The sequence below is a fragment of the Alosa pseudoharengus genome, unplaced genomic scaffold, assembly GCF_046254945.1.
Source record: "Alosa pseudoharengus isolate Yale_2024_CS ecotype anadromous, Long Island Sound unplaced genomic scaffold, YU_APseudo_1.1 YU_APseudo_1.1_scf_14, whole genome shotgun sequence".
NCBI classification, from domain to species: Eukaryota; Metazoa; Chordata; class Actinopteri; order Clupeiformes; family Clupeidae; genus Alosa; species Alosa pseudoharengus.
Window position 1 is genome coordinate 3,459,688 of NW_027468609.1, and position 25,292 is coordinate 3,484,979.

General features: G+C 45.4%; 1 protein-coding gene and 1 long non-coding RNA gene across 2 annotated transcripts in view; both read left to right on the forward strand.

Annotated features, from left to right (window-relative positions):
• Positions 1-25,292, forward strand: part of nup214 (nucleoporin 214) — a 150,896-nt gene that overhangs the window by 81,769 nt on the left and 43,835 nt on the right. Inside the window, exons 31-33 of the mRNA XM_076284946.1 lie at positions 2,787-2,952; positions 9,163-9,318; positions 16,356-16,527. Of these exons, the coding sequence (XP_076141061.1) occupies positions 2,787-2,952; positions 9,163-9,318; positions 16,356-16,527 (494 nt within the window). The remainder of the gene's footprint in view (positions 1-2,786; positions 2,953-9,162; positions 9,319-16,355; positions 16,528-25,292) is intronic.
• Positions 19,339-19,995, forward strand: LOC143122324 (uncharacterized). The gene is made up of 2 exons (XR_012986641.1): positions 19,339-19,587; positions 19,858-19,995. It is a non-coding gene; the product is annotated as an uncharacterized LOC143122324 (long non-coding RNA).

The following is a 25,292-nucleotide window of genomic DNA, read 5'->3' on the forward strand; positions in this document are numbered from 1 at the left end:
CCTTTGGTTCAATAACAGACACATATTTGGCCAATATCGTGATTTAAACAAATCACAGATGGTGAAGGGCGGGACCTCCCCTCTGATTGGCCGTGGCCCAGTGCCTGTGTGTAAATTTGAAAATGCGTGTGCTGCAGAGAGAGAGAGAGAGGGAGGTCAGAAACCCGTCAGATAAACAGAGGATGTAGTTGCATTACAGTGTGGTCACATAGGCCGAGATAAATGTCCCCTCTCCCCACTGCCTTTCAGCGGCTGGCAGCAGCAAACCGATCAGACGAGCCCGAGATGATGATCAAGTTTATCGTTGCCTACGATAGGCCTAGTGAAACTTCCCTTCACCAAGTTCAGTCCGAAATAATTATTCACCAGAAATATAGTTTGAACGTAAACCCGACGTACATGAATGCCACTTGCGCCAAATTTATAGGAGTCGTTGCAGATGAAAAGACGTCTTAAAATTGCGAACAATGCAGGGAGTAACCCGGTTTTCAACAGCAATATTCGTTTTGCGCGAGAGTTGTGTAAACTCATTCTGATGGCATCAATCAATTTAATCCGGTATTTGGCGCAAACCGAACATCGCTGCTACATTTAAAGCCCGAATATTTCATGCATGTATACAGTGGTCATTGTGTACGGTGAATTGAATGGACACATTTAGATCGAGCATGACAAGTCATTGCAATAGCCTATAATAATAGGCCTACCATTTCGTTACTGCATTAACCATATTCTTATTGAAAATTTAAAAATACTAAAATTAAAAAGTAAATTGCATTGTGGGGCTGTCAAATGATTATTGCAATCATCATTGCAAAATCACATAAAAATCCCCCAGGCTACTTGGAACATCTCTTTAAATTGTGCTCAAATACATTTCTATGGAAGATGCTAGCATGGCGATCTGGTTTAGCCAAGGCCTAAAGATTATGAAGGATAGTATGTAAAACATTGAGCCATGAGATGTGCAGTTTGAAGCCCTTAAAGACATGCACTGTTAATTTACTCACTGTTATTTTTATTTAATACATCTTGAGATGTTTTAAGTTTAAATTTTAGCTCAGTGAAGCACTTAAAGCACCAACACTTCATTAAGTTACTTTTCTTGTAGAATTGTAAATCATAAGTCATAGGACAACCTATATAGGACAGTAATTAAGGAAAAAAGTGAACCTGCTGCGGTGTTAAATGTGATGTGGTTGAACATTTGGGTGCACCTAACTTTTGTGCTGGTGCACCTAAGAAAAAAAGTTAGGCGCACCAGTGCAACCAGTGCAAAGTTAGTCTGGAGCCCTGTGTAGACGGCCCCTGAGTCTGAAGAGACGACACAACCTGTAGGCTCCCACGTCCCAGCTAGCTGTCGCTCTCTCGCTCTCACTCTCTCTCTACCTCTCTCTCTATCTCTCACTTGTTCTTTTTTTCTTTCTCACTCCCAGTTTTCAGCTGACTGATCTTACATTCTCTGACATGTTTCTTTTTCCTCTGTTGCCCACCTTACGAGCCCAGTGTTTGGAAATGCTTCTTAAACACTTCTGTCGCTTTGCTTTTCTGAAATCAGAGAATCTCCTTTGTCTGAGAGAGAGAGAGAGAGAGAGAGAAAGAGAAAGATGATTTTGGAGAAGGATCTTGCCTCTAAGCAAAGTGGAGGTTTAGCTCCGTTTCGGACCATTAGGGGTTACGTAAGCCCTCAGAACTTCCACCTCACTGCCCCCGGCCATCAGGTCCAGCCGTCTGCCAGCTGCCATCTTCGTATTTGCAATCTCTCTCTCTCTCTCTCTCTCTCACTCTCTCACTCTTTCTCTCTCTCTCTCTCTCTCTTGCGCACGTGCATTCTTTCCCTCCTTCCCTCCTTGTGCTGTGTTTTTCACTCTCCCCCTTTCCCCGCCTGTCTGTGTGTGTGTGTGTGTGTGTGTGTGTGTGTGTGTGTGTGTGTGTGTGTGTGTGTGTGTGTGTGTGTACTAGTGCTGGGTGGTATGACTAAAAATGAGTATCACAGTATTTTTTAAGATTTTGACGGTTTCACGGTATACCACGGCATTGTTAAAGGGGAACTATGCCGTTTTTTAGCTTAATTTACCTTAACTTAATTTACCTTAACTTAACAGCTTCAGAGTCATAATAATAGTAATAGTAGCATAGTTATAGTATAGTTATGAGTAGTCGATATTGACAAGCAAGTGTGTACATGTGCGGGGGTGTGTGTGTGTGTGTGTGTGTGTGTCTACGTGTGCGGGGGTGTGTGTGTGTCTACGTGTGTACACATGTGAATGCATGCTGCTGTCTGCTGTGTGTGTGTGTGTGTGTGTGTGTGTGTCTACGTGTGTACACATGTGAATGCATGCTGCTGTCTGCTGTGTGTGTGTGTGTGTGTGTGTGTGTGTCTACGTGTGTACACATGTGAATGCATGCTGCTGTCTGCTGTGTGTGTGTGTGTGTGTGTGTGTACGTGTGTACACATGTGAATGCATGCTGCTGTCTGCTGTGTGTGTGTGTGTGTGTGTACATGTGCGGGGGTGTGTGTGTGTGTACGTGTGTACATGTGCGGGGATGTGTGTGTGTGTGTGTGTGTGTACGTGTGTACATGTGCGGGGGTGTGTGTGTGTGTGTGTGTGTACGTGTGCGGGGGTGTGTGTGTGTGTGTGTGTGTGTGTGTACACATGTGAATGCATGCTGCTGTCTGCTGTGTTTTGGTTTGTTTTGTTTTTTTCACTATGAAATTATCTCTCCTCCTTGTTGTGTGTGTGTGTCTTGTTGTGTGTTTGTGTGTGTGTGTGTGTGTGTGTCAGGCTCCATCCAGCGGAAGTCTGTTTGGCGCTGGATCAGCGGCCTCTGCGCCGCCCCCCTCTGGCTTCTTCAGCGGCCTGGGGGGCAAACCCAGTGAAGACGCCGCCAACAAGAACCCCTTCGGAGCTACCGCCGGCGGGCCAGGATTCGGCCAGCCCAACCAAGCAGGTGACCGAGATGACACGCGCACACTCACACACACACATTCACACTCATACACTCATACACTCACACACACTCACACACATTCACACACACACACTCACACACATTCACACACACACACTCACACACACACACACACACACACACACACACACACACACACACACACACACACACACACACACGTACACATTCACACACGCATTCACACTTACTCGTTATGTATGCAAGGGCTGCACAATTATCGTGATCGCAATATGAACCGACGTAATTACCTAACTGCAAAAGCTACAAATAATCGTGCACAGTTTAATTTTGTCACATTTATGACTTATGTTCATGTCATCCTCCTTGACTGTGGCCCCTCTGGTTGGTCAGTGTGCATAGTGCATGAGGGCCACGGACATTCTGATTGGTCAGTGTGCATAGTGCATGAGGGGCACGGACATTCTGATTGGTCAGTGTGCATAGTGCATGAGGGGCACGGACATTCTGATTGGTCAGTGTGCATAGTGCATGAGGGGCACGGACATTCTGATTGGTGAGCTTCACAGTTGGTCGGGGGTGCCGTGCTTCTTGTGCAACGGGCCTGCTCACCGATAAGGGGTGGCACACATTAAAGAGACATTTGTAATATTGAACTGAATCCATTTATTGACATTCCAAAAATCATATTTCAAATCACAATCACAATATCTGTCAGAAAAATCGTAACTAGCGTAGATACAGTATTTTAAAAATCGCAATTACCATAGATACAGTATTTTCCCCAAATCGCAACTACCGTAGATACAGTATTTTCCCCAAATCGCAACTACCGTAGATTACAGTATTTTATAGTATATTATATTATAGTATAGTATAGTATAGTACAGTATTTTATAGTATATTACTGTATAATATAGTATAGAACAGTATTTTCCCCAAATCTGCAGCCCATTGTTTGTTAGTTTGACAAAAGCAATGGCTGACAAAACATAGTAAAAAACTAGTACCTATAGTCTCTCTTTCACAAGGCTATTCCCACGCCTTCTCTCTCTCTCCCTCTCTCTCTCTCTCTCTCTCTCATGGAGCACATTTTTAATGAACATTGAAATATGAAAGAAGCTTACTGAAATGTGACTAGTTCCAGTTTGTGTCTGCTGCAGTTGAGGAAAGGACAGAAGGCTCAATAAAATTAAATAAAAATTTTTTGGTTTCCAGTGAGTCTTGAAGCCTTATGGCCCGATCCACACAAAGCCGCCTTCAGGACTAATATAAGCTCTTGTCACAGACCAGTCAGAGATTCAGGAGCTCTAATAGCAGGGTTCTCACGGTGTGACTGTGTGTGTGTGTGTGTGTGTGTTTGTGTGCTCTTTCTAATCTCACTGTTCTGAGCAGGATGCTGTTGTGCGTGTGCGTGTGCGTGTGCGTGTGTGTTTGTGTCTGCCTGTCTGTCCTTTTCGTGACTCACTAATTGCTACTCAGTATTTCTACACCTCTGCTCTGATGACAGACACACACACACTCCTTCTTGCATACACACACTCCTACTCACACACACACACCATGCTCCTACTGTAACTTTGCTTCTGTTCCAGCTGTACTTCAAGTACTCTGACTTGTGTGATTGCCTTTCTCCTTAGAGAATGCCTTCCATAGTAATGTTAACTTAGTGCTCCTGCACCCCCACTCACCCCCCACTGTGTCCGACTCACCCCACTATGCCCCACTCACCCCCCCACAATGCCCCACTCACCCCCCACTGTGTCCGACTCACCCCACTATGCCCCACTCACCCCCCCACAATGCCCCACTCACCCCCCACTGTGTCCGACTCACCCCACAATGCCCCACTCACCCCCCACTGTGTCCGACTCACCCCACAATGCCCCAATATGCCCCACTCACCCCCCACTATGCCCCAATATGCCCCAATCACCCCCCACTATGCCCCACTATGCCCCACTATGCCCCACTATGCCCCACTATGCCCCAATATGCCCCACTCACCCCCCACTATGCCCCACTCACCCCCACTCAGCCCCACTATGCCCCACTCTGCCTCATTCAGCCCCGATAGCGTTATTCTGATGGGCTACACTGAGACAGCCAGGGCTAGAGTTTCAGATGCCCTCCTCACACCGGTCATCACCATGCAGATGTCTCTCTCTCTCTCTCTCTCACACACACACACACACACACACACACACACACACACACACACACACACACAGTACGTACATACATTTCAACACTCACACACACTCAGAAAACAACTCTGCTGCCCGAGGTGCAGGTCTGTGTGTGTGTGTGTGTGTGTGTGTGTGTTGAGCTCTCCCTCTTCTCTGCAGAGTGTAATGTGACTCCATTACTGCGGCCTCTTAAATATAATCCACCATCATGACGAGTTAATCTCCCTCCATCTACATTTCCTCCAGCCCCCTCTCTCTGCACCCCCTCCTCCTCCTCCTCCTCCTCCTCTTCCTCTTCCTCCTCCTCATACTCTAGCCTTCCTCCTCCTCTTCCTCTTCCTCCCCCTCATACTCTAGCCTTCCTCCTCCTCCTCCTCATACTCTAGCCTTCCTCCTCCTCCTCTTCCTCCTCCTCCTCCTCATACTCTAGCCTTCCTCCTCCTCCTCTTCCTCCTCCTCCTCCTCATACTCTAGCCTTCCTCCTCCTCCTCCTCATACTCTAGCCTTCCTCCTCCTCCTCTTCCTCCTCCTCCTCCTCATACTCTAGCCTTCCTCCTCCTCCTCTTCCTCTTCCTCCTCCTCATACTCTAGCCTTCCTCCTCCTCCTCTTCCTCCTCCTCCTCCTCATACTCTAGCCTTCCTCCTCCTCCTCCTCATACTCTAGCCTTCCTCCTCCTCCTCTTCCTCCTCCTCCTCCTCATACTCTAGCCTTCCTCCTCCTCCTCTTCCTCCTCCTCCTCCTCATACTCTAGCCTTCCTCCTCCTCCTCCTCATACTCTAGCCTTCCTCCTCCTCCTCTTCCTCCTCCTCCTCCTCATACTCTAGCCTTCCTCCTCCTCCTCTTCCTCCTCCTCCTCCTCATACTCTAGCCTTCCTCCTCCTCCTCTTCCTCTCCCGCACTCTTCTTTTCTCCTTTTCAGTCTCAGATGATGACTCCTCTTCCTCACCCTCTTTTCCTTCCTTCCTCTCCCCTATCTTCCTCATCCTCTTCTTCCTCCTCCTAATCATATCTCTCCTCCTTCTCACCCATGACGTCTCTTCCTCCTTCTTTATTCCTCCTCTTCCTCACCCCTCCTCCTCCTCCTCCTCCTGTACCTGACTGTGGTCCTGCTGGTCACCCCTCCTCCTCCTCTTCCTCACCCCTCCTCCTCCTGTATCTGAGTGTGGTCCTGCTGGTCCCCCCTCCTCCTCCTCTTCATCCTCCTCCTCTTCCTCACCCCTCCTCCTCCTGTATCTGAGTGTGGTCCTGCTGGTCACCCCTCTTCTTCCTCCTCCTCCTCCTCTTCATCTGTTATTCCTCCTTCTCCTCTTCCTCCTCTTCCTCATCATCATCTTCCTCACTCCTCCCCCTCCTCCTCCTCTTCCTCTGTTATTCATCCTCCTCCTCCTCCTTCTCCTCTTCCTCCTCTTCCTCATCATCATCTTCCTCACTCCTCCCCCTCCTCCTCCTCTTCCTCTGTTATTCATCCTCCTCCTCCTCCTTCTCCTCCTCCTCCTCCTCCTGTAGCTGAGTGTGGTCCTGCTGGTAGGAGAGTGCAGATTGATTCTTAATTATGCCCAAAGAAACATCTCTCGCTGGGAAAAGCTTTCCCCTCAGCAAGGAGGACATTTTTCACTCTGAGCACACACACACACACACACACACACACACACACACACACACACACACACACACACACACACACACACCTCACTCTACTCCCCTGCCTGTTTTTTTAGGGATTTCAGGAGGTTAATTTTTTGCTTTGTGCATGTGTGTGTACAGTCGGGTGTGGGTGTGTGTGCATGAACGAGGTGTGTGTTTATGGCTATGCGGATTTGTGTGTGTGTTGGAGTGAGAAGGGGTTTGGGGTTTGTGGTGCATGTCTTAATGAAGGCGCTTGTAACCTGCGTACTTTGTGTCATACGGCTTTGATGTCAGGTGCATGCTCACACCAGGCGCGCGGGAACATATTTTTGACCAGGGGTGCTGAATAACAAAATAATGGATGTCCGACGATTTCTCCCCTAGCATGATATGATTCGAATTTAGACAGCTAAATACGCCATTTCAGCGCCGTGTATGAGTAGACCTCTGACCTCTGGTAGACCTAAGAGCGAGAACAGCCACTTCCACTGCAACTATGCGCAGCACTTGCCACTCCGACTCATCAATAAAAACTACGCGCACACACACCAGACCCATAGAAGCGCACTTGACTTTACATCATTAAACTATTTCAGTATATTGCTTTTCTGATTGTCAAAACCACACCAGAGATGTTTGGCTTGAAAATATAATTAGGCTGCAATAACCTACAATGGCAAACAATTTCTGAGTAGCCTAACTTATGGCGTCTCCACTCCACAGCAAAAGTGTCCTAACCACCAATTACAGCGGTTTCTATCTGAGCGACTTTAATAGTGAAAGGATTTCAGTGTCATATTTCGGTGGCACTAGCTAAGCTGTCGTGGAACTCGAGATGACATGTCTACTGATAGGCAGCAGGTCTCACCAACACGAAATTCGTGGATTTGGGCTAGATCAGCCACATTGCCTGACACTAACAGAAACTGAGCCGTACGTGAGGTCGTGGGCTTGCCAAAGACTAATTGCAAAAGATGCATCCTACCTCATCTGTTGTCGTTTGGTATTCGAAATTGGGCTTTTCACAATTCAACGATATATCCAAAGTGCGAACTAGTTGGTGATGGTATAGAAACTGGCAGTAGGCTATGCATGCTACACGGAGTTCTGACAGGTGCATGGCCTAATAAGCAGGCAAGATATAACCCACGATCGCCATGGTTTCATTTTTGACAGATCAGCCTCTGGATGTTCATATGCATAGTTAGCCTACCTTTAGTTTGCGTTTACATTTTAAACACTGAATCTACTGTCTTTACTGCCAGGAGAGAAAAAAATCCTGTATTCTTTTCTGTAGCCTAATATTCTTTTTTCGAAGTCAACTAGCCTGCTTGCAACGTCTCTCCTCAGCGAGTCACGTCACTTTCACTTCTATAGCTAGACTATAACGTTTAATCTTGACTATGGATAGCTATATTCAAATATCCATAACCTTTATTGCTATTTGCCTATTTGACAACAAATATAATGACAAACTGCGAATTTGTAAGCCTATTGACAAAAAGCAAGGGGTGCTGCAGCACCCTCAGCACCCACCTTCCCGCGCCCTTGGCTCACACTAGTAATAACTAACTTTATTTAATCGTCTTCCACTATAGCTCAGCTATACTTAAGTCAATGAAATGTACGTTATAGTGATAAATTCAGTCTTTTGTCAGGTGTTAATTTGTAATGGTGTCTTCCATGACCACAGAGTGTCTTTTGTCAGGTGTTAATTTGTAATGGTGTCTTCCATGACCACAGTCTTTTGTCAGGTGTTAATTTGTAATGGTGTCTTCCATGACCACAGAGTTGGAATCTGCCAGACCAGTGTGCCAAATGAAGTGTGAGTGAAGTCTTAGGAGGCCCAGATAGCCGAGAGTTCTCCGTGCGCTTTCTTAGGAGGCCCAGATAGCCGAGAGTTCTCCAGTTCTGGGCCGTATGTCCAGCCGTGTCCACTCCACGCTCCAGGCTGCCTCGATACGGGTCAGGTGCGCTTCGTAAGGCTCATTTATGCTCAACGTTAAAAACCTGATATGGATACGGACAGAGTTTCTCTCTGCTCTCTGCTCTCTGCGTTAATTTTGTCAGTTCTTTTGATCGTTCGCTTCAATCCTCTGAATACGGACACAATGGATTAGCGTATGAAGCGTGTCTATTTACGTGTGAAAATAGAGTGTACACTTTAGGCTATCATACGAACCGCCATAAACAGCATAAGCAACACACACTGATTACATTTGCCCAGAACTGCAGCCGGTTTCTGTGTTTTTCATGTCGGTCCCATTTGCTCTATCTGAGGGGGTTGTGCCCCCTTATCTCCCTCTCTGTTAAGGGTCCAAGAATTTGTGCATCAGTGTTCCTGACCTGTGTGTGTGTGTGTGTGTGTGTGTGTGTGTGTGTGTGTGTGTGTGTGTGTGTGTGTGTGTGCAGGCTCCAGCGGTCTGTTTGGGAACAGTGGGGCCAAGAACTTCAGCTTCGGGGGCTCGTCCTTCGGGGAGCAGAAACCCAGCGGCACCTTCAGCACTGGGGCCGGCAGTGTCGCTACGCAGGGGTTCGGATCCTTTGGGTCCTCACCCACTAAGCCAGGTACACACACACACACACACACACACACACACACACACACACACACACACACACACCTTCAGCACTGGGGCCGGCAGTGTCGCTACGCAGGGGTTCGGATCCTTTGGGTCCTCACCCACTAAGCCAGGTACACACACACACACACACACACACACACACACACACACACACACACACACACACCTCCCTCCCACTAAGCCAGGTACACACACACACACACACACACACACACACATAAACACACACACACACACCTACACCTCCCTCCCACTAAACCAGATACACACACACACACACACACACACACACACACACACACACACCTACACTTCCCTCCCACTAAACCAGGTACACACACAAACACACACACACACACCTCCCTCCCACTAAACAGGTACACACACAGGGGTTCGGATCATTTGGGTCCTCACCCACTAACCCAGGTACACACACATACACACACACACACGCACATTGAGCTAGGGAGAGGGAAGCATGGCCACACAAAACAACATGATGGAAGAAATTATTAAAAACTGGTATTTTTGGACATGACTGCAATAAGTAATGATGTTTTAGGGTGTTACAAATGGTAAATATCACAAAGTCTCAAATTAACCAAATCAAAGGCGATAATTATGTTTGATTGGTACAAAACAAAAGGATAGGACAGGAGTTCAGAATCAATTGAAATAGCGTGCAGACTTTACTCAGTCAGCCTAGTGGGAAGCAGAAAGGTCTGAAGCCTCTAGGGTACTTTTCCTCAAGTGGGTGAGCAAGCGCTTTGAGTTTTGCCAACAATGCGTCACCGTGAACAATTATTAAAATAAGATGAAAATTCAGCCTACTGACTGCTCATTCTTTGGCTGTCACACCAAACCCCAGTCTCTGTTATGAGCTCACACACACAGACACACAGACACACACACACACCTTTCTCTCCTGTGCAGTGGCATTTTGATGAATGACTGATATGCGTTGACCTTTTGTGCCAGTGGTAATTGAAAAGCCTTTTCCAACTGCACGCCGTTCCCTGCACATAAAGGCTGCTTACCCTGAAAGGCCCTGTTTATTCAAAAGAGGCTTTTCCCGCTAAGCTGAGGCAGCCTCCGTCTCTGACTGACTCCCACCCACATGAATACAAATGTGCTCATATCATTCTGTTATGTCCCTCTGAACCCCCCCCCCCCCCACACACACACACACACACACACACACACACACACAACTACAACCACAAACTACAACCACAGCTCCTCAAATGTGAAGGAATATGAAAACATTTATTGTGCAATATGTTTCCATCATGACTAAATAACTGTGTTGCATATTTATGCAGTGCTATGTATGCACATTATCAATAATAATATATTTATGGCAGTGCTATGTATGCACATTATCAATAATAATATATTTATGGCAGTGCTATGTATGCACATTATCAATAATAATATATTTATGGTAGTGCTATGTATGCACATTATCAATAATAATATATTTATGGTAGTGCTATGTATGCATGCTATGTTTGCACATTATCAATAATAATTCAATGATATCTCATTATATTGCTTTTTTTAAAATACAAGTGATACTATGGACTTTACGGACAACAGTGGGCAGCTGATCATATACCGCTTTAATCCCCCTGCCCAAATTCTGATTGCGAGTTATGGATTATGAATTCTGTGCTGCTATCACAGCCAATTAAACTTTAGACAGCCACAGCAACTTTAAAGACCACTGAACCAAACACTCCAGACATGAAAGAAATAAGCAGTTTATCAACAAGGCTATCACGATTTTAGAACAGATATATTCATGACGCTTATGCTACTGTTACAACGGTAGGCTACCGCACTTTTTAATGGCTGCGTCAGGTTGTAACAAAGGTAGGCCCTAGGCTACATGTCGCTGTTAATTAAATTCTTAACAAACTATGAAATATTTTTTAATTCTGTTTCAACATTCATGGAGTAAATATTTATGACCCATTTCTGGCCAAATTTCACAGCTTTCAAGTCAAACATCTTTGTTGTGTAAATAGAGTTTGAACGGAGAGAATAGAAAAGTGTTACGCTTGTGCCAGTTCTCCCCTACTCTTGCATAGTAAACAAATGGAATGTTGGAACATTCCATTCCCCAACACACAAGCGAAAGGTCGGGTTTGCTTTTGATAAGTTTTGCAGTTTTTTTCAAAAACCTTGAATCCATGTCATAAGATGGTTCCTCACATAACACATCACGACATTACACACTATGTGCACACACGTGCAGGCCAATGTTTCACGGAATTTAATTTTTTTTGCGGTGATGGCAGTGACAAGCTCAGACCCGCGACAGGTGTCACGTGATTGCGGTGATGTGGTTACCGTCCCAGCCCTAGTATCACCGCACACTTCGGTATACATTTTCCATACATTTTCCGGTATACATATCTGTATATCTGTTCTGTTTTGGAGATGCAACGGGACACATATATTATTTAACAGAATTATATGCCCCCTACGGTTCAATTCACAGACCTGAACCGCGATAAGTCGATACGTCAGTCATTTATAATTTGCAAAAGTTTCTCATTGCGCGGCAAACTGCATTCTCCAAACTGCTCCAGAGAGCCAGTGCATGGGCCCTGCCACCTCTATGAACTCATTAGCACTTCTGTGTAACTGTAGCAAAGCACCGATAGGTTGATGCGCACTGCATGCCAAAGAGTTCGAGGAACATGAGAACACATTTCTAACGTCATTGGAGATTAGCAAGACAGAGAAGCACATTTTGAGGAGGCGCTGCCGTCTCTCAGGCTATACGAGAGAACATTTAGGATATGGGTACAAAATATAGACCGTAACGTTTAAACAAAGTAGGCTAGGCCTACAGCCCACAAGCATCAGTCCTACTGTGCTAAAGCAGTCAACTGGAGGGACTCTTACGTATCTGTTGCTAGTAGCCTATGCAGCCCATTTCTAAAACAAGCCAGTCTCTTGCTGTTGCTTGTCAACAACAATTTGTGATTAAAATAAACAAACGCTCCCTAAGAGGCTAATAATAAAAGCTGTCGAGTCACATTCGTGGGTGTATTTGATTACTGCCTCAGGATTCTGTCACAATGGAGAAAATGTTGCAATGTGATAGGCCTACTCAGTTATAGGCTATTCAATGATATGCCCCCTCCACACCTATTTAGGAAGCAACGTAACTATTGAAATCTATGAAACATCACAGTGAGAGAAATATAAAATAGACTGCCACACACCCCAGCTCTCTCCACTGATGTTGAAACTACGTTAAAACTACCCTATAGGGCTTATTCGTATACACACACACACACGCTCCACACACACGTTAAAACTACCCTATAGGGCTTATTCATATGCGGCACCACACCCTCACGCTCCACACACACACGACACACGCTCCACACACTCGACACACGCTCCACACACACACACGACACACGCTCCACACACGCTCCACACACTCGACACACGCTCCACACACACACACACGACACACGCTCCACACACACACACACGACACACGCTCCACACACTCCACACACGCTCCACACACTCCACACACGCTCCACACACTCCACACACGCTCCACACACGCTCCACACACACACGCGCTCCACACACACACGCGCTTTACACACACACACGCTCCACACGCTCCACACACGCTTCACACGCTCCACACACACGCATGCTCCACACACCCGCATGCTCCACACACCCTCACGCTCCACACACACACACGACACACGCTCCACACACTCGACACACGCTCCACACACTCGACACACGCTCCACACACTCCACACACGCTCCACACACTCCACACACGCTCCACACACTCCACACACGCTCCACACACACACACGCTCCACACACACACACGCTCTTTACACACACACACGCTCCACACACACACACACGCACCACACACACGCTCCACACACGCTCCACACACGCTCCACACGCACCACACACACGCACGCTCCACACACACACACACACACACACACACACACACACACTCCAGCAGACTTGTCTGTTCCAGCTGACCCTCCATTGGCCCTCTCGGCCCCAGACTCTGAGTGGACCTCTCAAACTCCTGCCCCTCCACTTTCAGCTCCTGCCTTTCTCACGCACACATGCACACACATGCACACACACACACACACACACACACATGCACACACATACACACACACACACACACTCCCGCCCCTCCACTTTCAGCTCCTGCTGTTGAAGTCCTGTCTTTTAATTTCATGATTTTCTGCTGAGACTCTGGTCTCTCGCTCTCACACACACACACACACACACACACACACACACACACACACAGCAGTGAAGCTCAGTTACTCTCCTGAGAAGCATGAAGATCCCACAAACACAGTTTCACTGATCTGATCAGGAGATCTCCCCAGCCTTTTCAGCATTCTGTCTCTATCCATCACGCTGCCTACCTCTCTGTCCCTCTCTCTATCTCTCTATCTCTCTCTCTCTCTCTTTCTGTCCATCTCTATCTCTCTATCTCTCTCTCTCTCTTTCTGTCCATCTCTCTCTCTCTGTCCATCTCTCTCTCTCTATCTCTCTATCTCTCTCTCTCTTTCTGTCCATCTCTCTCTCTCTCTCTGTCCATCTCTCTCTTTCTCTCTCTCTCTATCCATCACGCTGCCTACCTCTCTTTCTGTCCATCTCTCTCTCTTTCTCTCTCTCTCTTTCTTTCTCTCTCTCTCTCTCTCTCACACTAACCCAGTAAGGTAGAAATAGGTTGTCCCATCCGAGGCTGTGGCCCGCTGAATGTAATCTAGTTACATTAGTGATCAATTATTCAGTGGTCTGTGCATGCTCTTGTGTGGAGCGGGCTGTAATTTCAGAGGCACACACACACACACACATACACACACACCCCTGAACAGCCCCATCGCCTCAGCGATCAATACATATCAGCGACGACACACACTCAGTTAGGGCGCTTGTGTGAAGACAATTTGTTAACTGTCACGCTGATACTATAGAGGTTCATGTAGAAACGCTGTTTGCAGTCACTGCTTGTCAGTGTGTGTGTGTGTGTGTACTATGCACTGGATCTGCATTGGATAATAACGCAGTGTGTCTGTGTGTGTGTACTATGCACTAGCTCTGCTTTGGATAATAACGCAGTGTGTGTGTGTACTATGCACTAGCTCTGCTTTGGATAATAACGCAGTGTGTGTGTGTGTACTATGCACTAGCTCTGCTTTGGATAATAATGCAGTGTGTGTGTGTGTGTGTACTATGCACTAGAGCCCGACGATAAAGAATTTTGAAGGCCGATACCGATACAAATATTAGTTGATTTAAAAATCCGATATTCCGATATATCGGCCGATATATATATATATATATATATATATATATATATATATATATATATATATATTTTTTTTTTTTTTTTTTTTTTTCAGAAACGCGCAACAAAACATTAACAGATTTCCCTAACATTAGTTATTTGTGGAACAGAGGAACATCGAAATATATTAAAGTTCTGATAAATAAAATGTATAAAAATAGAAACTTAAGATATGAAACTTATTTTTTTTGAACAAAAACACAATAACAACAAGTTTCCTAAATATAACTTTGAACTAAGACTTAACAATTACAAAAAATAATGATGACATTATTACTATCATCATCATTTGTATTATCATTAAACAAGATAAAGGTCACTCTTAAATGTTTGAGTGTGCGTGTGTAATAATTAGTCCCCATTGCCTTATAAGCTACCTTATAATTACAATGTCAGCTTGCTTATCCCTATACCTGCACTTTTAAAATTATTTCCATCAAGCTACATCAAACCATTTTCAATCATCAGTTGCTGCCTGCCTTCTAAAACCTACTATTTAGTGATCTAAATCCATTATGTAACTCTACTGCGGCTGAACGACAGTCTGAAGCGCACACTTGGCGTCATTGGATTTCACACACGTGTAAAAGAAAAGCTAACTTTTATGCACAAGCTACGTTTTGCACAAGCTACGTTTGATACTTTTTCTCTATGTCTAAATGTTCACTCCTCACGTCTAATTTACATTTTACAATGCAGGGACTGTAACTACAGATATACTAGTAATAAATCATTACTTTATTTAGGCAGAATAAGTTCGTTGTGGTTTCCAAGCTCATTAATGTTAACGTTAGCGGTCTTCCACTGATATTCATAGCATTAGCTAGCTTTGGATAATAACGCTGTGTGTGTGTGTGTGTGTACTATGCACTACCTCTGCTTTGGATAATAATGCAGTGTGTGTGTGTGTGTGTGTACTATGCACTAGCTCTGCTTTGGATAATAACGCAGTGTGTGTGTGTGTACTATGCACTAGCTCTGCTTTGGATAATAACGCAGTGTGTGTGTGTGTGTGTGTAATATGCACTAGCTCTGCTTTGGATAATAACGCAGTGTGTGTGTGTGTACTATGCACTAGCTCCGCTTTGGATAATAACGCAGTGTGTGTGTGTGTAATATGCACTAGCTCTGCTTTGGATAATAACGCAGTGTGTGTGTGTGTCTATGCACTAACTCTGCTTACCCGCTATACCTGTAGCTTACCTGCTATACATGCACATGTAGCTTACCTGCTACACCTGTAGCTTACCCGCTACACCTGTAGCTTACCTGCTATACCTGCACATGTAGCTTACCTGCTATACCTGCACATGTAGCTTACCCGCTATACCTGCACATGTAGCTTACCCGCTATACCTGCACATGTAGCTTACCCGATATACCTGCACATGTAGCTTACCTGATATACCTGCACATGTAGCTTACCTGATATACCTGCACATGTACTGATTAACTGCAGCTGTATTGACTGTATTAGAAATAAAATTATTATTTTTAGTTCATGTCAGTGCATGCTTATACTGTAGTGACTTGGTGATGAAGCTTCTGTGTGTGTTTGGTGTGTGTGTGTGTGTGTATGTTTGTTTGGTGTGTGTGTGTGTGTGTTTGTTTGGTGTGTGTGTGTTTCACAGGTGGGTTTGGCAGTGCTCCGGTGTTTGGCAGTCCGCCAGCGTTCGGCGGAGCCCCGGCATTTGGGGCAGGCGCCGCGTTTGGCTCGAGCCCCTCCTTCAACAGCCCCATGGCCCCCACCGCCGGGAAGGTGTTCGGAGAGGGGACCGCCGCCGCCAACATGGGAGGATTCGGGTAAGAGTGTGTGTGTGTGTGTGTATGGGAAAGTGTTTGGAGAGGGGACCATGGGAGGATTCGGGTAAGAGTGTGTGTGTGTGTGTGTGAGATAGAAGGTGTTTGGAGAGGGGACCGCCGCTGCCAACATGGGAGGATTCGGGTAAGTGTGTGTGTGGGGGGGAGTTTGGAGAGGGGACAGTCGCTGCCAACATGGGAGGATTTGGATAAGAGTGTGTGTGAGTGTGCGCATGTGAGAGAGACAGAAGGTCCTGGTACTTTCGATGGTATGGCCAGTGCCAAAATGACAGGATTCGGGTAAAGTTGAGATAATAACTGACGGTGTGTGTGTTCAAGGTTATTGTCTTGTAAGGATTTATCAGTAATGCAATTACTTGTGCTCAAGAGCCAGCTCAACTTTGAAGAAAAAATTAAACAGTAGTACTGGGGTCAGCGAGGCTCTGCTTGGTCCTTCTCCTGCAGCGCTGGATCTATTTGGTCCTTCTCCTGCAGCGCTGGCTGTAAAGGTCCTGAACAGTTGGTAACTCAGTCCTTGTAATGCACTGCCCTGACCTGACCTTTGCTGAGCTTTGCGGTCATGGCCGGTGCTGTTGCTATACCATGCTGTGATGTTGCCAGTCAGGATACTGTCAATGCTACAGCGGTAGAAGTTGGTCAGTATTTCACCGTCCATACCAAACTTCCAGAGCAACCGAAGAAAGAAGAGTTGCTGTTTTGCTGCCTTTGTCCACCAGCTGCACGGCTCAGTCTGGCTCTGTTTGGCAAAGCATGGTAGTTTTTGGTAATCCCTGGCCTGCTTTGCGTTTGTTGAGTCACGTTGCATATTAATAGTTCAGTCAGAGTCTGTTTACTCATATTAGACATTCTCTTATTCTGTGGTTTCTGTTTCATGTCATATTTTGTTTATATAATGAGATAACAACTTTCATAAGTATTTCAAATACTTAAATATAAATACTCTTGCGCAACAAAACATTCAAAGTATTTGTCCATTTCCATTTTAGTTTGTGCATTGGTCAGCTAAAAAGTAGCCTAGTAGGGTACAATGATTGAAATGGAGGTCGAATGAAACATTCCAGTTTTCTCTGAGTGCAAGTGACTAGTGTTGCACGGTGTATCGATACTAAAAAGGTATCACGATGCCTTCACGCAAAAAACAATACGATTTCCGACGTTTTTAGAATCGATACTTTATTAAAATAATAACGTTCTGCGTCTGTGTGAACTGCTGCTCTCACTGCTCCTTGCACGCATCTAGGCAAGTGGGCGTGTGAAGCAGGCAGCTCTGAGTGAGTGAGTGCGCCGCCAACGTCAACAAAGTTCTTTGCCGACAGTCCTCTGCCTTGTGGATAAAACAAAAGGTGAAGTGAAATATGGAACTATATGGGATACATCGGGAATAGTGAAGGCAAGCCATCAGGTACACAGAGGTCCGTTTGTAAAATATGTTTCAAAGTCATTTATAAGCAGTAGCCTAGGCTAAACACCTCGCAGACATATCCCAACATTTTTAAAGAGTTCAAAGAACGACAGGTTAACAAATATGCTATAGAAAACACGAATGGTTAGTGCCAAGTTCTTCTCTTCCTATGTGAAACGAGTAGGCCTATGGTTCTCTGGGATAAAGCAAACCTTCCTTCATCAATGAATTTTGACGAGACATAACGAGGTAATCATTTTGACGAGACATAACGAGCTGTAGCCTAATCATAGGGTGCTAACGTGACGAAAGCGCAATGTTCACGCCAGAATATCATTACCATAACTAAACAATCTATTTCATGTTCGGTCAGTACTGGTAATATTTGTCATGGCATGTAGACTGCAATTTGTTCAATAATTATTGCCCAGATGTTGAATAGGCTACCCGAAATGCGCTAATTAAAGCCCACAGCATATTACCACCAAAGCGTGGTGAGTCCTAATAATAATAGCGGCTTATTGTTACGTGGTAGCAAATCATGTTATCAAAGAAATGGACGTAATGTAGGAATGCACACAGAGATATATTGCAACAGGTAATGGTGTAGGCCTATCTGACGAAGACCTGAGTGGTTGGAACATCATACTTGTACACATTTTATCCTTTGCAACTGTCAAAGAAATCGCATAAACACAGGAAGGCCTAGGGTAGCCTATACTGTACATGGCCTAAAGATTAGGCCCCTCTGCATAGCATTCAGTGATTTGCATGCAGTAGTTTCAACACTGACCTTGATCTAGCCTAGTTTGGCTATTTAAAGCTACTTTATTGCCAAAACACAACACAATGTAAATTAACTATAACAAACAATAAAGGACTTAATCACACAAAGTAGGCCTACTATTTTACTAACTATAAAAAATAATAATTATTTAGGAAGTTTAAAGCCCAGAATTTAACTGCACACTACAAAAGTGCACCGAATTCAACACAAATGACCCAATACACTTGGAGGAGGTAGGAGTCCTTTCTTTTCCAGATATCTTAGGATTTCGCCGTAGTATCGTTTCAGTATCGAGCATCATGATATTTATGGCAGGTATCATATCGAAGTCATAATTTTGGTATCGTGACAACACTACAAGTGACAGACATCACAAAACATAGAAAATCTTAACCTCCATCTATCAGCCAAATATCTTCCTGTTATGTCCTTTTATCACAGAGTTACAGGTGATAAATGATTTATGGTCAAAGTAAACTTAATTAATGATTTTAAATTTCTTCCGTTATTAAAGTTATTCCGTTATTCATTTAATGGTTCAACGTCATTGTTTCGTCAAAGAAGAGAATGACCTAATCACATATAAACAATAATGTCACAATAATCACAATACATGAGCACACGCCACAACTGAGCACAACCACAGCTTTTCCAACTCCAGGCCTGAAGAGGGCAGAGAACCCAAATGCCTACGATTTAGTCAGCACTGCTGGAGGGACTGCTTTTACCTGCGCACCTGCCAGATAAGCATGGGCATGAAATGTTTGGAGTTAGTTTGGTCACCCCTTTGCTTGGATTCCTGAACCTGGTAACAAGAAAGACAGCTCATTGTTCGACCCTAAAGACGCAACTGGTATGTAATGTTTGGAATGATTTACAACTGTATGTTGCATTTAGTGCTTAACACAAATTATATGTTTAATTATATATGTATTTCTTTAGTGCAGATAATGTGGTAGTGGAGGTAATTGCATGAAGTGATATAGTGGATTACATTGAAATTGACATGTGTAAGGAGTTGCTTTGTTTGGGCTGCTTTGTGCTTTGTTCATTGCTTTGTTGCTTTACCATGCATTGTTTGTTGTGTGAAGTAATGCATGTTTATTTTCTGTTTATCTTTAAGGTTATCAACCTATTCCTTATTCCATAGTCCATAGTCCCTAATCCTATGACATTCAATTCATACAACAATTCAACTGTTTCAACATATTACCAATGCCATCAGAACCATCTGGAAGAAAAATAAAACACCAAAAAGGAATTGAGTTGTCCCTTTGCATCCTTCATGTGTTGAACAAGCCATTTTCAAGTTTGGGCGGAGCTGTACTGATTGCAACACCTAGACAACTTGACAGTTGATAACCACGCGTGGCAGTGAAGACAAAAGGATTAACGGCCTGAAGTCAGCAAAGCTGTTGTCGTGGAGAGGAGGATTGACTGACGTCTCAGAATGGCGAAGGAAGCTCTTGGGAAAACAGTGAAGGAGCTGAAGCAAGAAAGAACTTTAGCTAAAAGCACTTTTACCAAGCGAGCAAACTTCCTTAGCAGAGGCGCAAAAAATATGACAAAGAGTGAACTACAAGAGGAGTTCAAGAAGCTCACTTCGGAGGCGAGGGAGGTCAGTGAGACAAATGACGGGTACAGGGCTGGCCTTCTGGCAGACATTGAAGCTGGAGCCGATGAGGGTGAAGAAGCTGACCTGAACAAGCAGCAGCAGACTGAAATTGAGAAGACGTTCCAAGAATGCGAAGCACGATTGGATGAGGTCAGGAAGATAATCCAGTCCAACCTATGGCCTAGATACGGGGAAGACGAGGTGAAGTCTGCAATCAAAGAAGCCGAGACAGCCTGTGATGGAGTTGCTCAGATACCTGTTACCGCTATAAATAGAGATGGCTACGAACTACGGTGGGATGGTGCGAAGACACAAGTCCAAGATGCAATCACAAGCCTAGCAGAGTGGGAGATGTGGATTCCAGTAGCAGAAAAAGAAAGGTTGGAAGGCAGAGTGAAGGATTTGAAGGCATACAGCAACAACCTTGAAGCAAGGAGGGCAGAATTTCTCACAGCACAAAGAATTGCAGCTGAGGATAGAGACAGAGGGAGAGTGCCACAGATGCCCATGCCAGCTCCACAGCCAACACTGAGAATAAAACCAACCTGTCTACCCAGGTTCAGTGGGTACAAGAGGAATTTCCACCGATGGAGAAGAGACTGGGAGAGACTGCAAAAGCAGGGGGAACCAACAGGCTCAGTCGAGGTAAAGAAGATCCAACTCCTTGACAGTGTAGATGAGAGAATATGCAGAGACCTCCGTTTGTCAACTTACAATACTGCTGAGGACATGTTCAGGGTGCTTGAGAACAGGTATGGAAACAAGTCTACAATTGCCTTGGAGATAATCGAAGATCTGGAGAAAATTCCTGCTTTAAGAGCAAATCAGCCTAGGAAAGTTATCGACATGATCCAAACTATAGAGAAGGCCCTGGATGACCTCACAGAGCTTGGAAACACAGGAGCCATCAACAACCCTCTAGTGATCAAATCCATAGAGAGCAAGTTACCTGACAACATCAAGAGGGATTGGCTTGTCTTCATGGTTAACCCAAGGAATAATGTCACATCAGATAATCACTTTGAGAACCTTCTTAAATTCCTGAAAACACAAGAGGAAATTCTTGAAAGACTAGAACAGCTGGGAGTTAGTGAAAAGCCAGAAAAGAAATATGCTTCTATGGAGAGGAAATATGCATCCACGCGGTCCACAAGGAAAGGCGGCTGTGTTGTCTGTGGAGATGAAAAGCACAGAGAGAAGATCTTCTTTTGCAAGCGTTTCAAAGAACTGAAGCCAGTGGAAAAGTTGGATGCTGTAGAAAAGCTTGGTGCCTGCAAGAGGTGCTTGGTCTGTCATGGAGAAGATGATGAATGCAAAGACACTTACCTGTGCAGGAACAGAGACTGTAAAAAAGACCACCATTTCTTTCTTTGCCTGAAGGGGGACTTCAAAAGGAGTGACTCAGACAGAAGGCAATCCAATGTGAGAAGGCATAAACTTACCGAAGAGCAGGAGGAATTTGTGTCTAAGCTCTCCCCGGAGATGGCAGAAAAGTTCAAGAAAGCGTTCACCAACATCACTGCGAAGACAAACTGTGTTGAGAAGAATCAGCTTGGAGTGATTGAGTCGTTAGAAGAATTGCCTGTTATTCTAATGCTGCTTGAGGTAACTGCCAATGCAGGACAGAAAATAGGAACCCTGATTGACTTGGCATCGGATACAAATTACATAACCCACAGAGCTGCCAGGAGATTAAATCTTCGAAGTGAAAACATCACTTTAGTCGTCCATGGAGTTGGGGGAATGGCCATGAAGGTTAAAACCAGAAGATATCTCCTCAGAGTGAGGGTCAAAACACCTAGAGGCACGGAAAAAGCTCATGAGATTGTCTGTTATGGCTTGAATGAAATTGCCAACATCCACAGAGTCATTAAACCAGACCAACTCAAGAAGTTCTTCCCAGAAGTCAAGCTAGGCGATCTGAAGAGACCGGAGAGCATTGAGCTACTGATAAGCCACCGCGAAGGGAGACTTGCTCCGCAAAGAGTGAAGGTGATTGGAGACCTTGTCTTATGGGAAGGCCCGTTAGGGAAGACTGTTGGTGGAGCACATCCAGATTTGTTTGAAGAAGTTGATATGGCTGCACACAGGTCTGAAACACACTTTGCTCGATCCATGAGGGCAACCGCTGTCAAATATCAAGAGTTAACTAAGACACAAGAGTTCTCAGCTGAAACCAAAGGCACAGTTGCTCACAGAGAGTTCTTGGACTGGTGGAAATGGGACAGCATTGGAGCAGCTTGCGAACCAAAGTGTGGAGGATGCCGGTGCGGCAACTGTCAACCAGGAGGAAAGGAAATGACTCTGAATGAGGAAAGAGAGCTGGAAATTATAAGGAAAGGCCTCACCTACATCAAAGCAGATGATCATAGTGATGAACCACACTGGGACACAAAATACCCCTGGATTCAAGATCCAAGTTCCCTTCCCAACAATAGGAGTGGGGTGGAAGCCACCTTCTTGAGAACAGAAAAACAACTCAAAAAAGAGCCAGAGTGGAGAATGGCATACACAGCTCAAGTCCATGAGATGGTGGAGAGAAGAGCAGCAAAGAAACTTACCAAAGAGATCGTTGCCAGCTGGAAAGGATCAGTATGGTATGTCAGCCACTTGGTGGCGCCAAACCCGCACTCTCTCACAACACCTGTGCGACTGGTATGGAACAGCAGCCAGAAGTTTAAAGGTGTCAGCATGAATGACCTTCTCCTGAAAGGGCCCGATGTCCTCAATCCCATCCGAGCGGTACTACTCAGGTTCAGGAGAGGCGTCCATGCTGCCCTTGGCGACATCAAGAAAATGTACAATTCTGTGTGGCTAGAAGACCTGGAGATGCACCTCCACAGATTTCTCTGGAGAGACACTGAGGAGGGAGAGATTGAAGAGTATGCCATCACCAGAGTCAACATTGGCGATCGACCAGCAGGGTGCATTGCACAACTGGCCATGAGAGAGACTGCAAAACTGCCCATGTTCGCTGAACTGGAGGAGGAACGTAGGATCCTTGAAGAGGATGCCTATGTTGATGACATCCTGACTTCCCATAATGACTTGCAAAAGCTGGACCAGAACATCAATGGAGTTGAAGAGATCCTAAAGGCAGGCGGGTTCTTCCTCAAGCCCTGGGCCCAGTCAGGCCGAAGTGGGAGGCAGGAGATCTTACCAGGAGAACAAGGGGCGGAGTCAAGCACAGTACTCATTCTCCCAAACCAAATGAGGGAAGGAGACAACAAAGCCCTTGGAGTTGGATACCTTGTTGAAGAGGATAAACTGTACCTCATGACTTCAATCAATTTCTCAAAGAGGAAAAAGAAAATGAGAGTTGGCCAAAATCTCCTTGATGAAGAAGTGAGGGGGAAAACTCCAAACCCACTAACGAGAAGGGAACTGCTAAGCCAAGTAGCTAGCCTGTACGACCCAATAGGCCTAGTCACACCTGCCAAACAAAAGGGTGCCATTCTGGTTAGGAAGGCATTTCTGGAAGCTGGAGGCAAATCTCTGACCCGAGACACCTGGGACAAGCCTCTGTCTGAAAAGTTGAGAGAAGAAGCCATCCAACTGTTTGAGGAATACACACGTCTTGGCCAAATCACCTTCCACAGAAGCCTCACACCAGTCAACTGGATTGGAAAACCTTGGGGAATAACGTTCTCTGATGGAAGTGACAAGAGCTATGGAGCTGTAGTATACTTCAGATGGAAGACCAGGCAAGGCATCCAAATAAGATTAGTCGAGTCCAAAGCAAAGCTCACACCATTGGACCAAAAGGGAGAACCAGTGAAAGCTGAAATCTGCGGTGCTGTCTATGCAGCACGACTTAGAAGGTATGTCGAGAAGCACAGTCGAATGGAAATTGAACGATGGCTCCATCTGCTGGACAGTCAAACTGTGTTGGGAGCGATCCAGAGAGACAGCTATGGATATCAAACTTTCTTCGCGAACAGAGTCGGAGAGATCCAGAAATCCACATCTGTCGAAGACTGGTGGTGGATCCCTGGAAGCCTGAACATTGCTGACATCATTACAAGAGGGGCAGCCCCGGAAGACCTCCAGGAAGATTCCATGTGGCAGAATGGGCCAGCGTTCCTGCGACAATCTATGGAAGAGTGGCCACATAAGTCAGCCAAAGAAGTAGCCGCGTATGCTAAGGAAGGCATAGACAAACTTCAAAGGAAATCCTTCTCGGCAGCACTGACCAGAGCGCAAGCCAAGAGAAACAAGGGTGATGTACTTCCTGAAGTGAGAGTTCAGAAGAAGGAAAGTCCAAGTGATGCACAGCAAGATGGACAAAATAACCCAGATGAACCTAAAACTCGGATCCGAAGACCACCAGCTGGCTCTGCGGTATCAAAACTGATTGACATCAGGAAATTCAGCAGTCTGACCAAGCTGATCCGAGTTGTTGCCTGGGTTTGGAGAACTGCAACGAGATGGAAAGAGGTATTGACCAAGAATTCAGCCTCAGATAAGCCAAAGTGGGAGGAAATTCTCTCAACAAACTGGAGGTCCAGAGCCAAACAAGCTGTACTCACTGTTGGAGAGTGTGAAGATGCACTAAGAGACCTGTTCCTTGCAGCTCAAGAAGGTATAACTTTTCAAAACACCACTCTCAACAGACTCGCTGTTTACAGAGATGAAGAGACTGGGCTCTTAGTTTGCGGAGGAAGGTTCCAAATCTTTGATGAGGATAAGACGGCTGTACCAATTCTACCATATGAGGCATGGATATCCACTCTCCTAGCTCAAGAGGCCCACAGTGCAAACCACGAAGAGATAGCAGGTACACTCCTCCGGATGAGGAAAAAAGCCTGGGTGATAAAAGGCCGGAAGCTGGCTAAGAAGAGAGTTGACAACTGTGTGGTGTGCAGAAAGGCCAGGGCCAAAAAGTGTCAGCAGATCATGAGTGACCTTCCATCCGAGCGAATAACACCAGCCAGACCATTTGA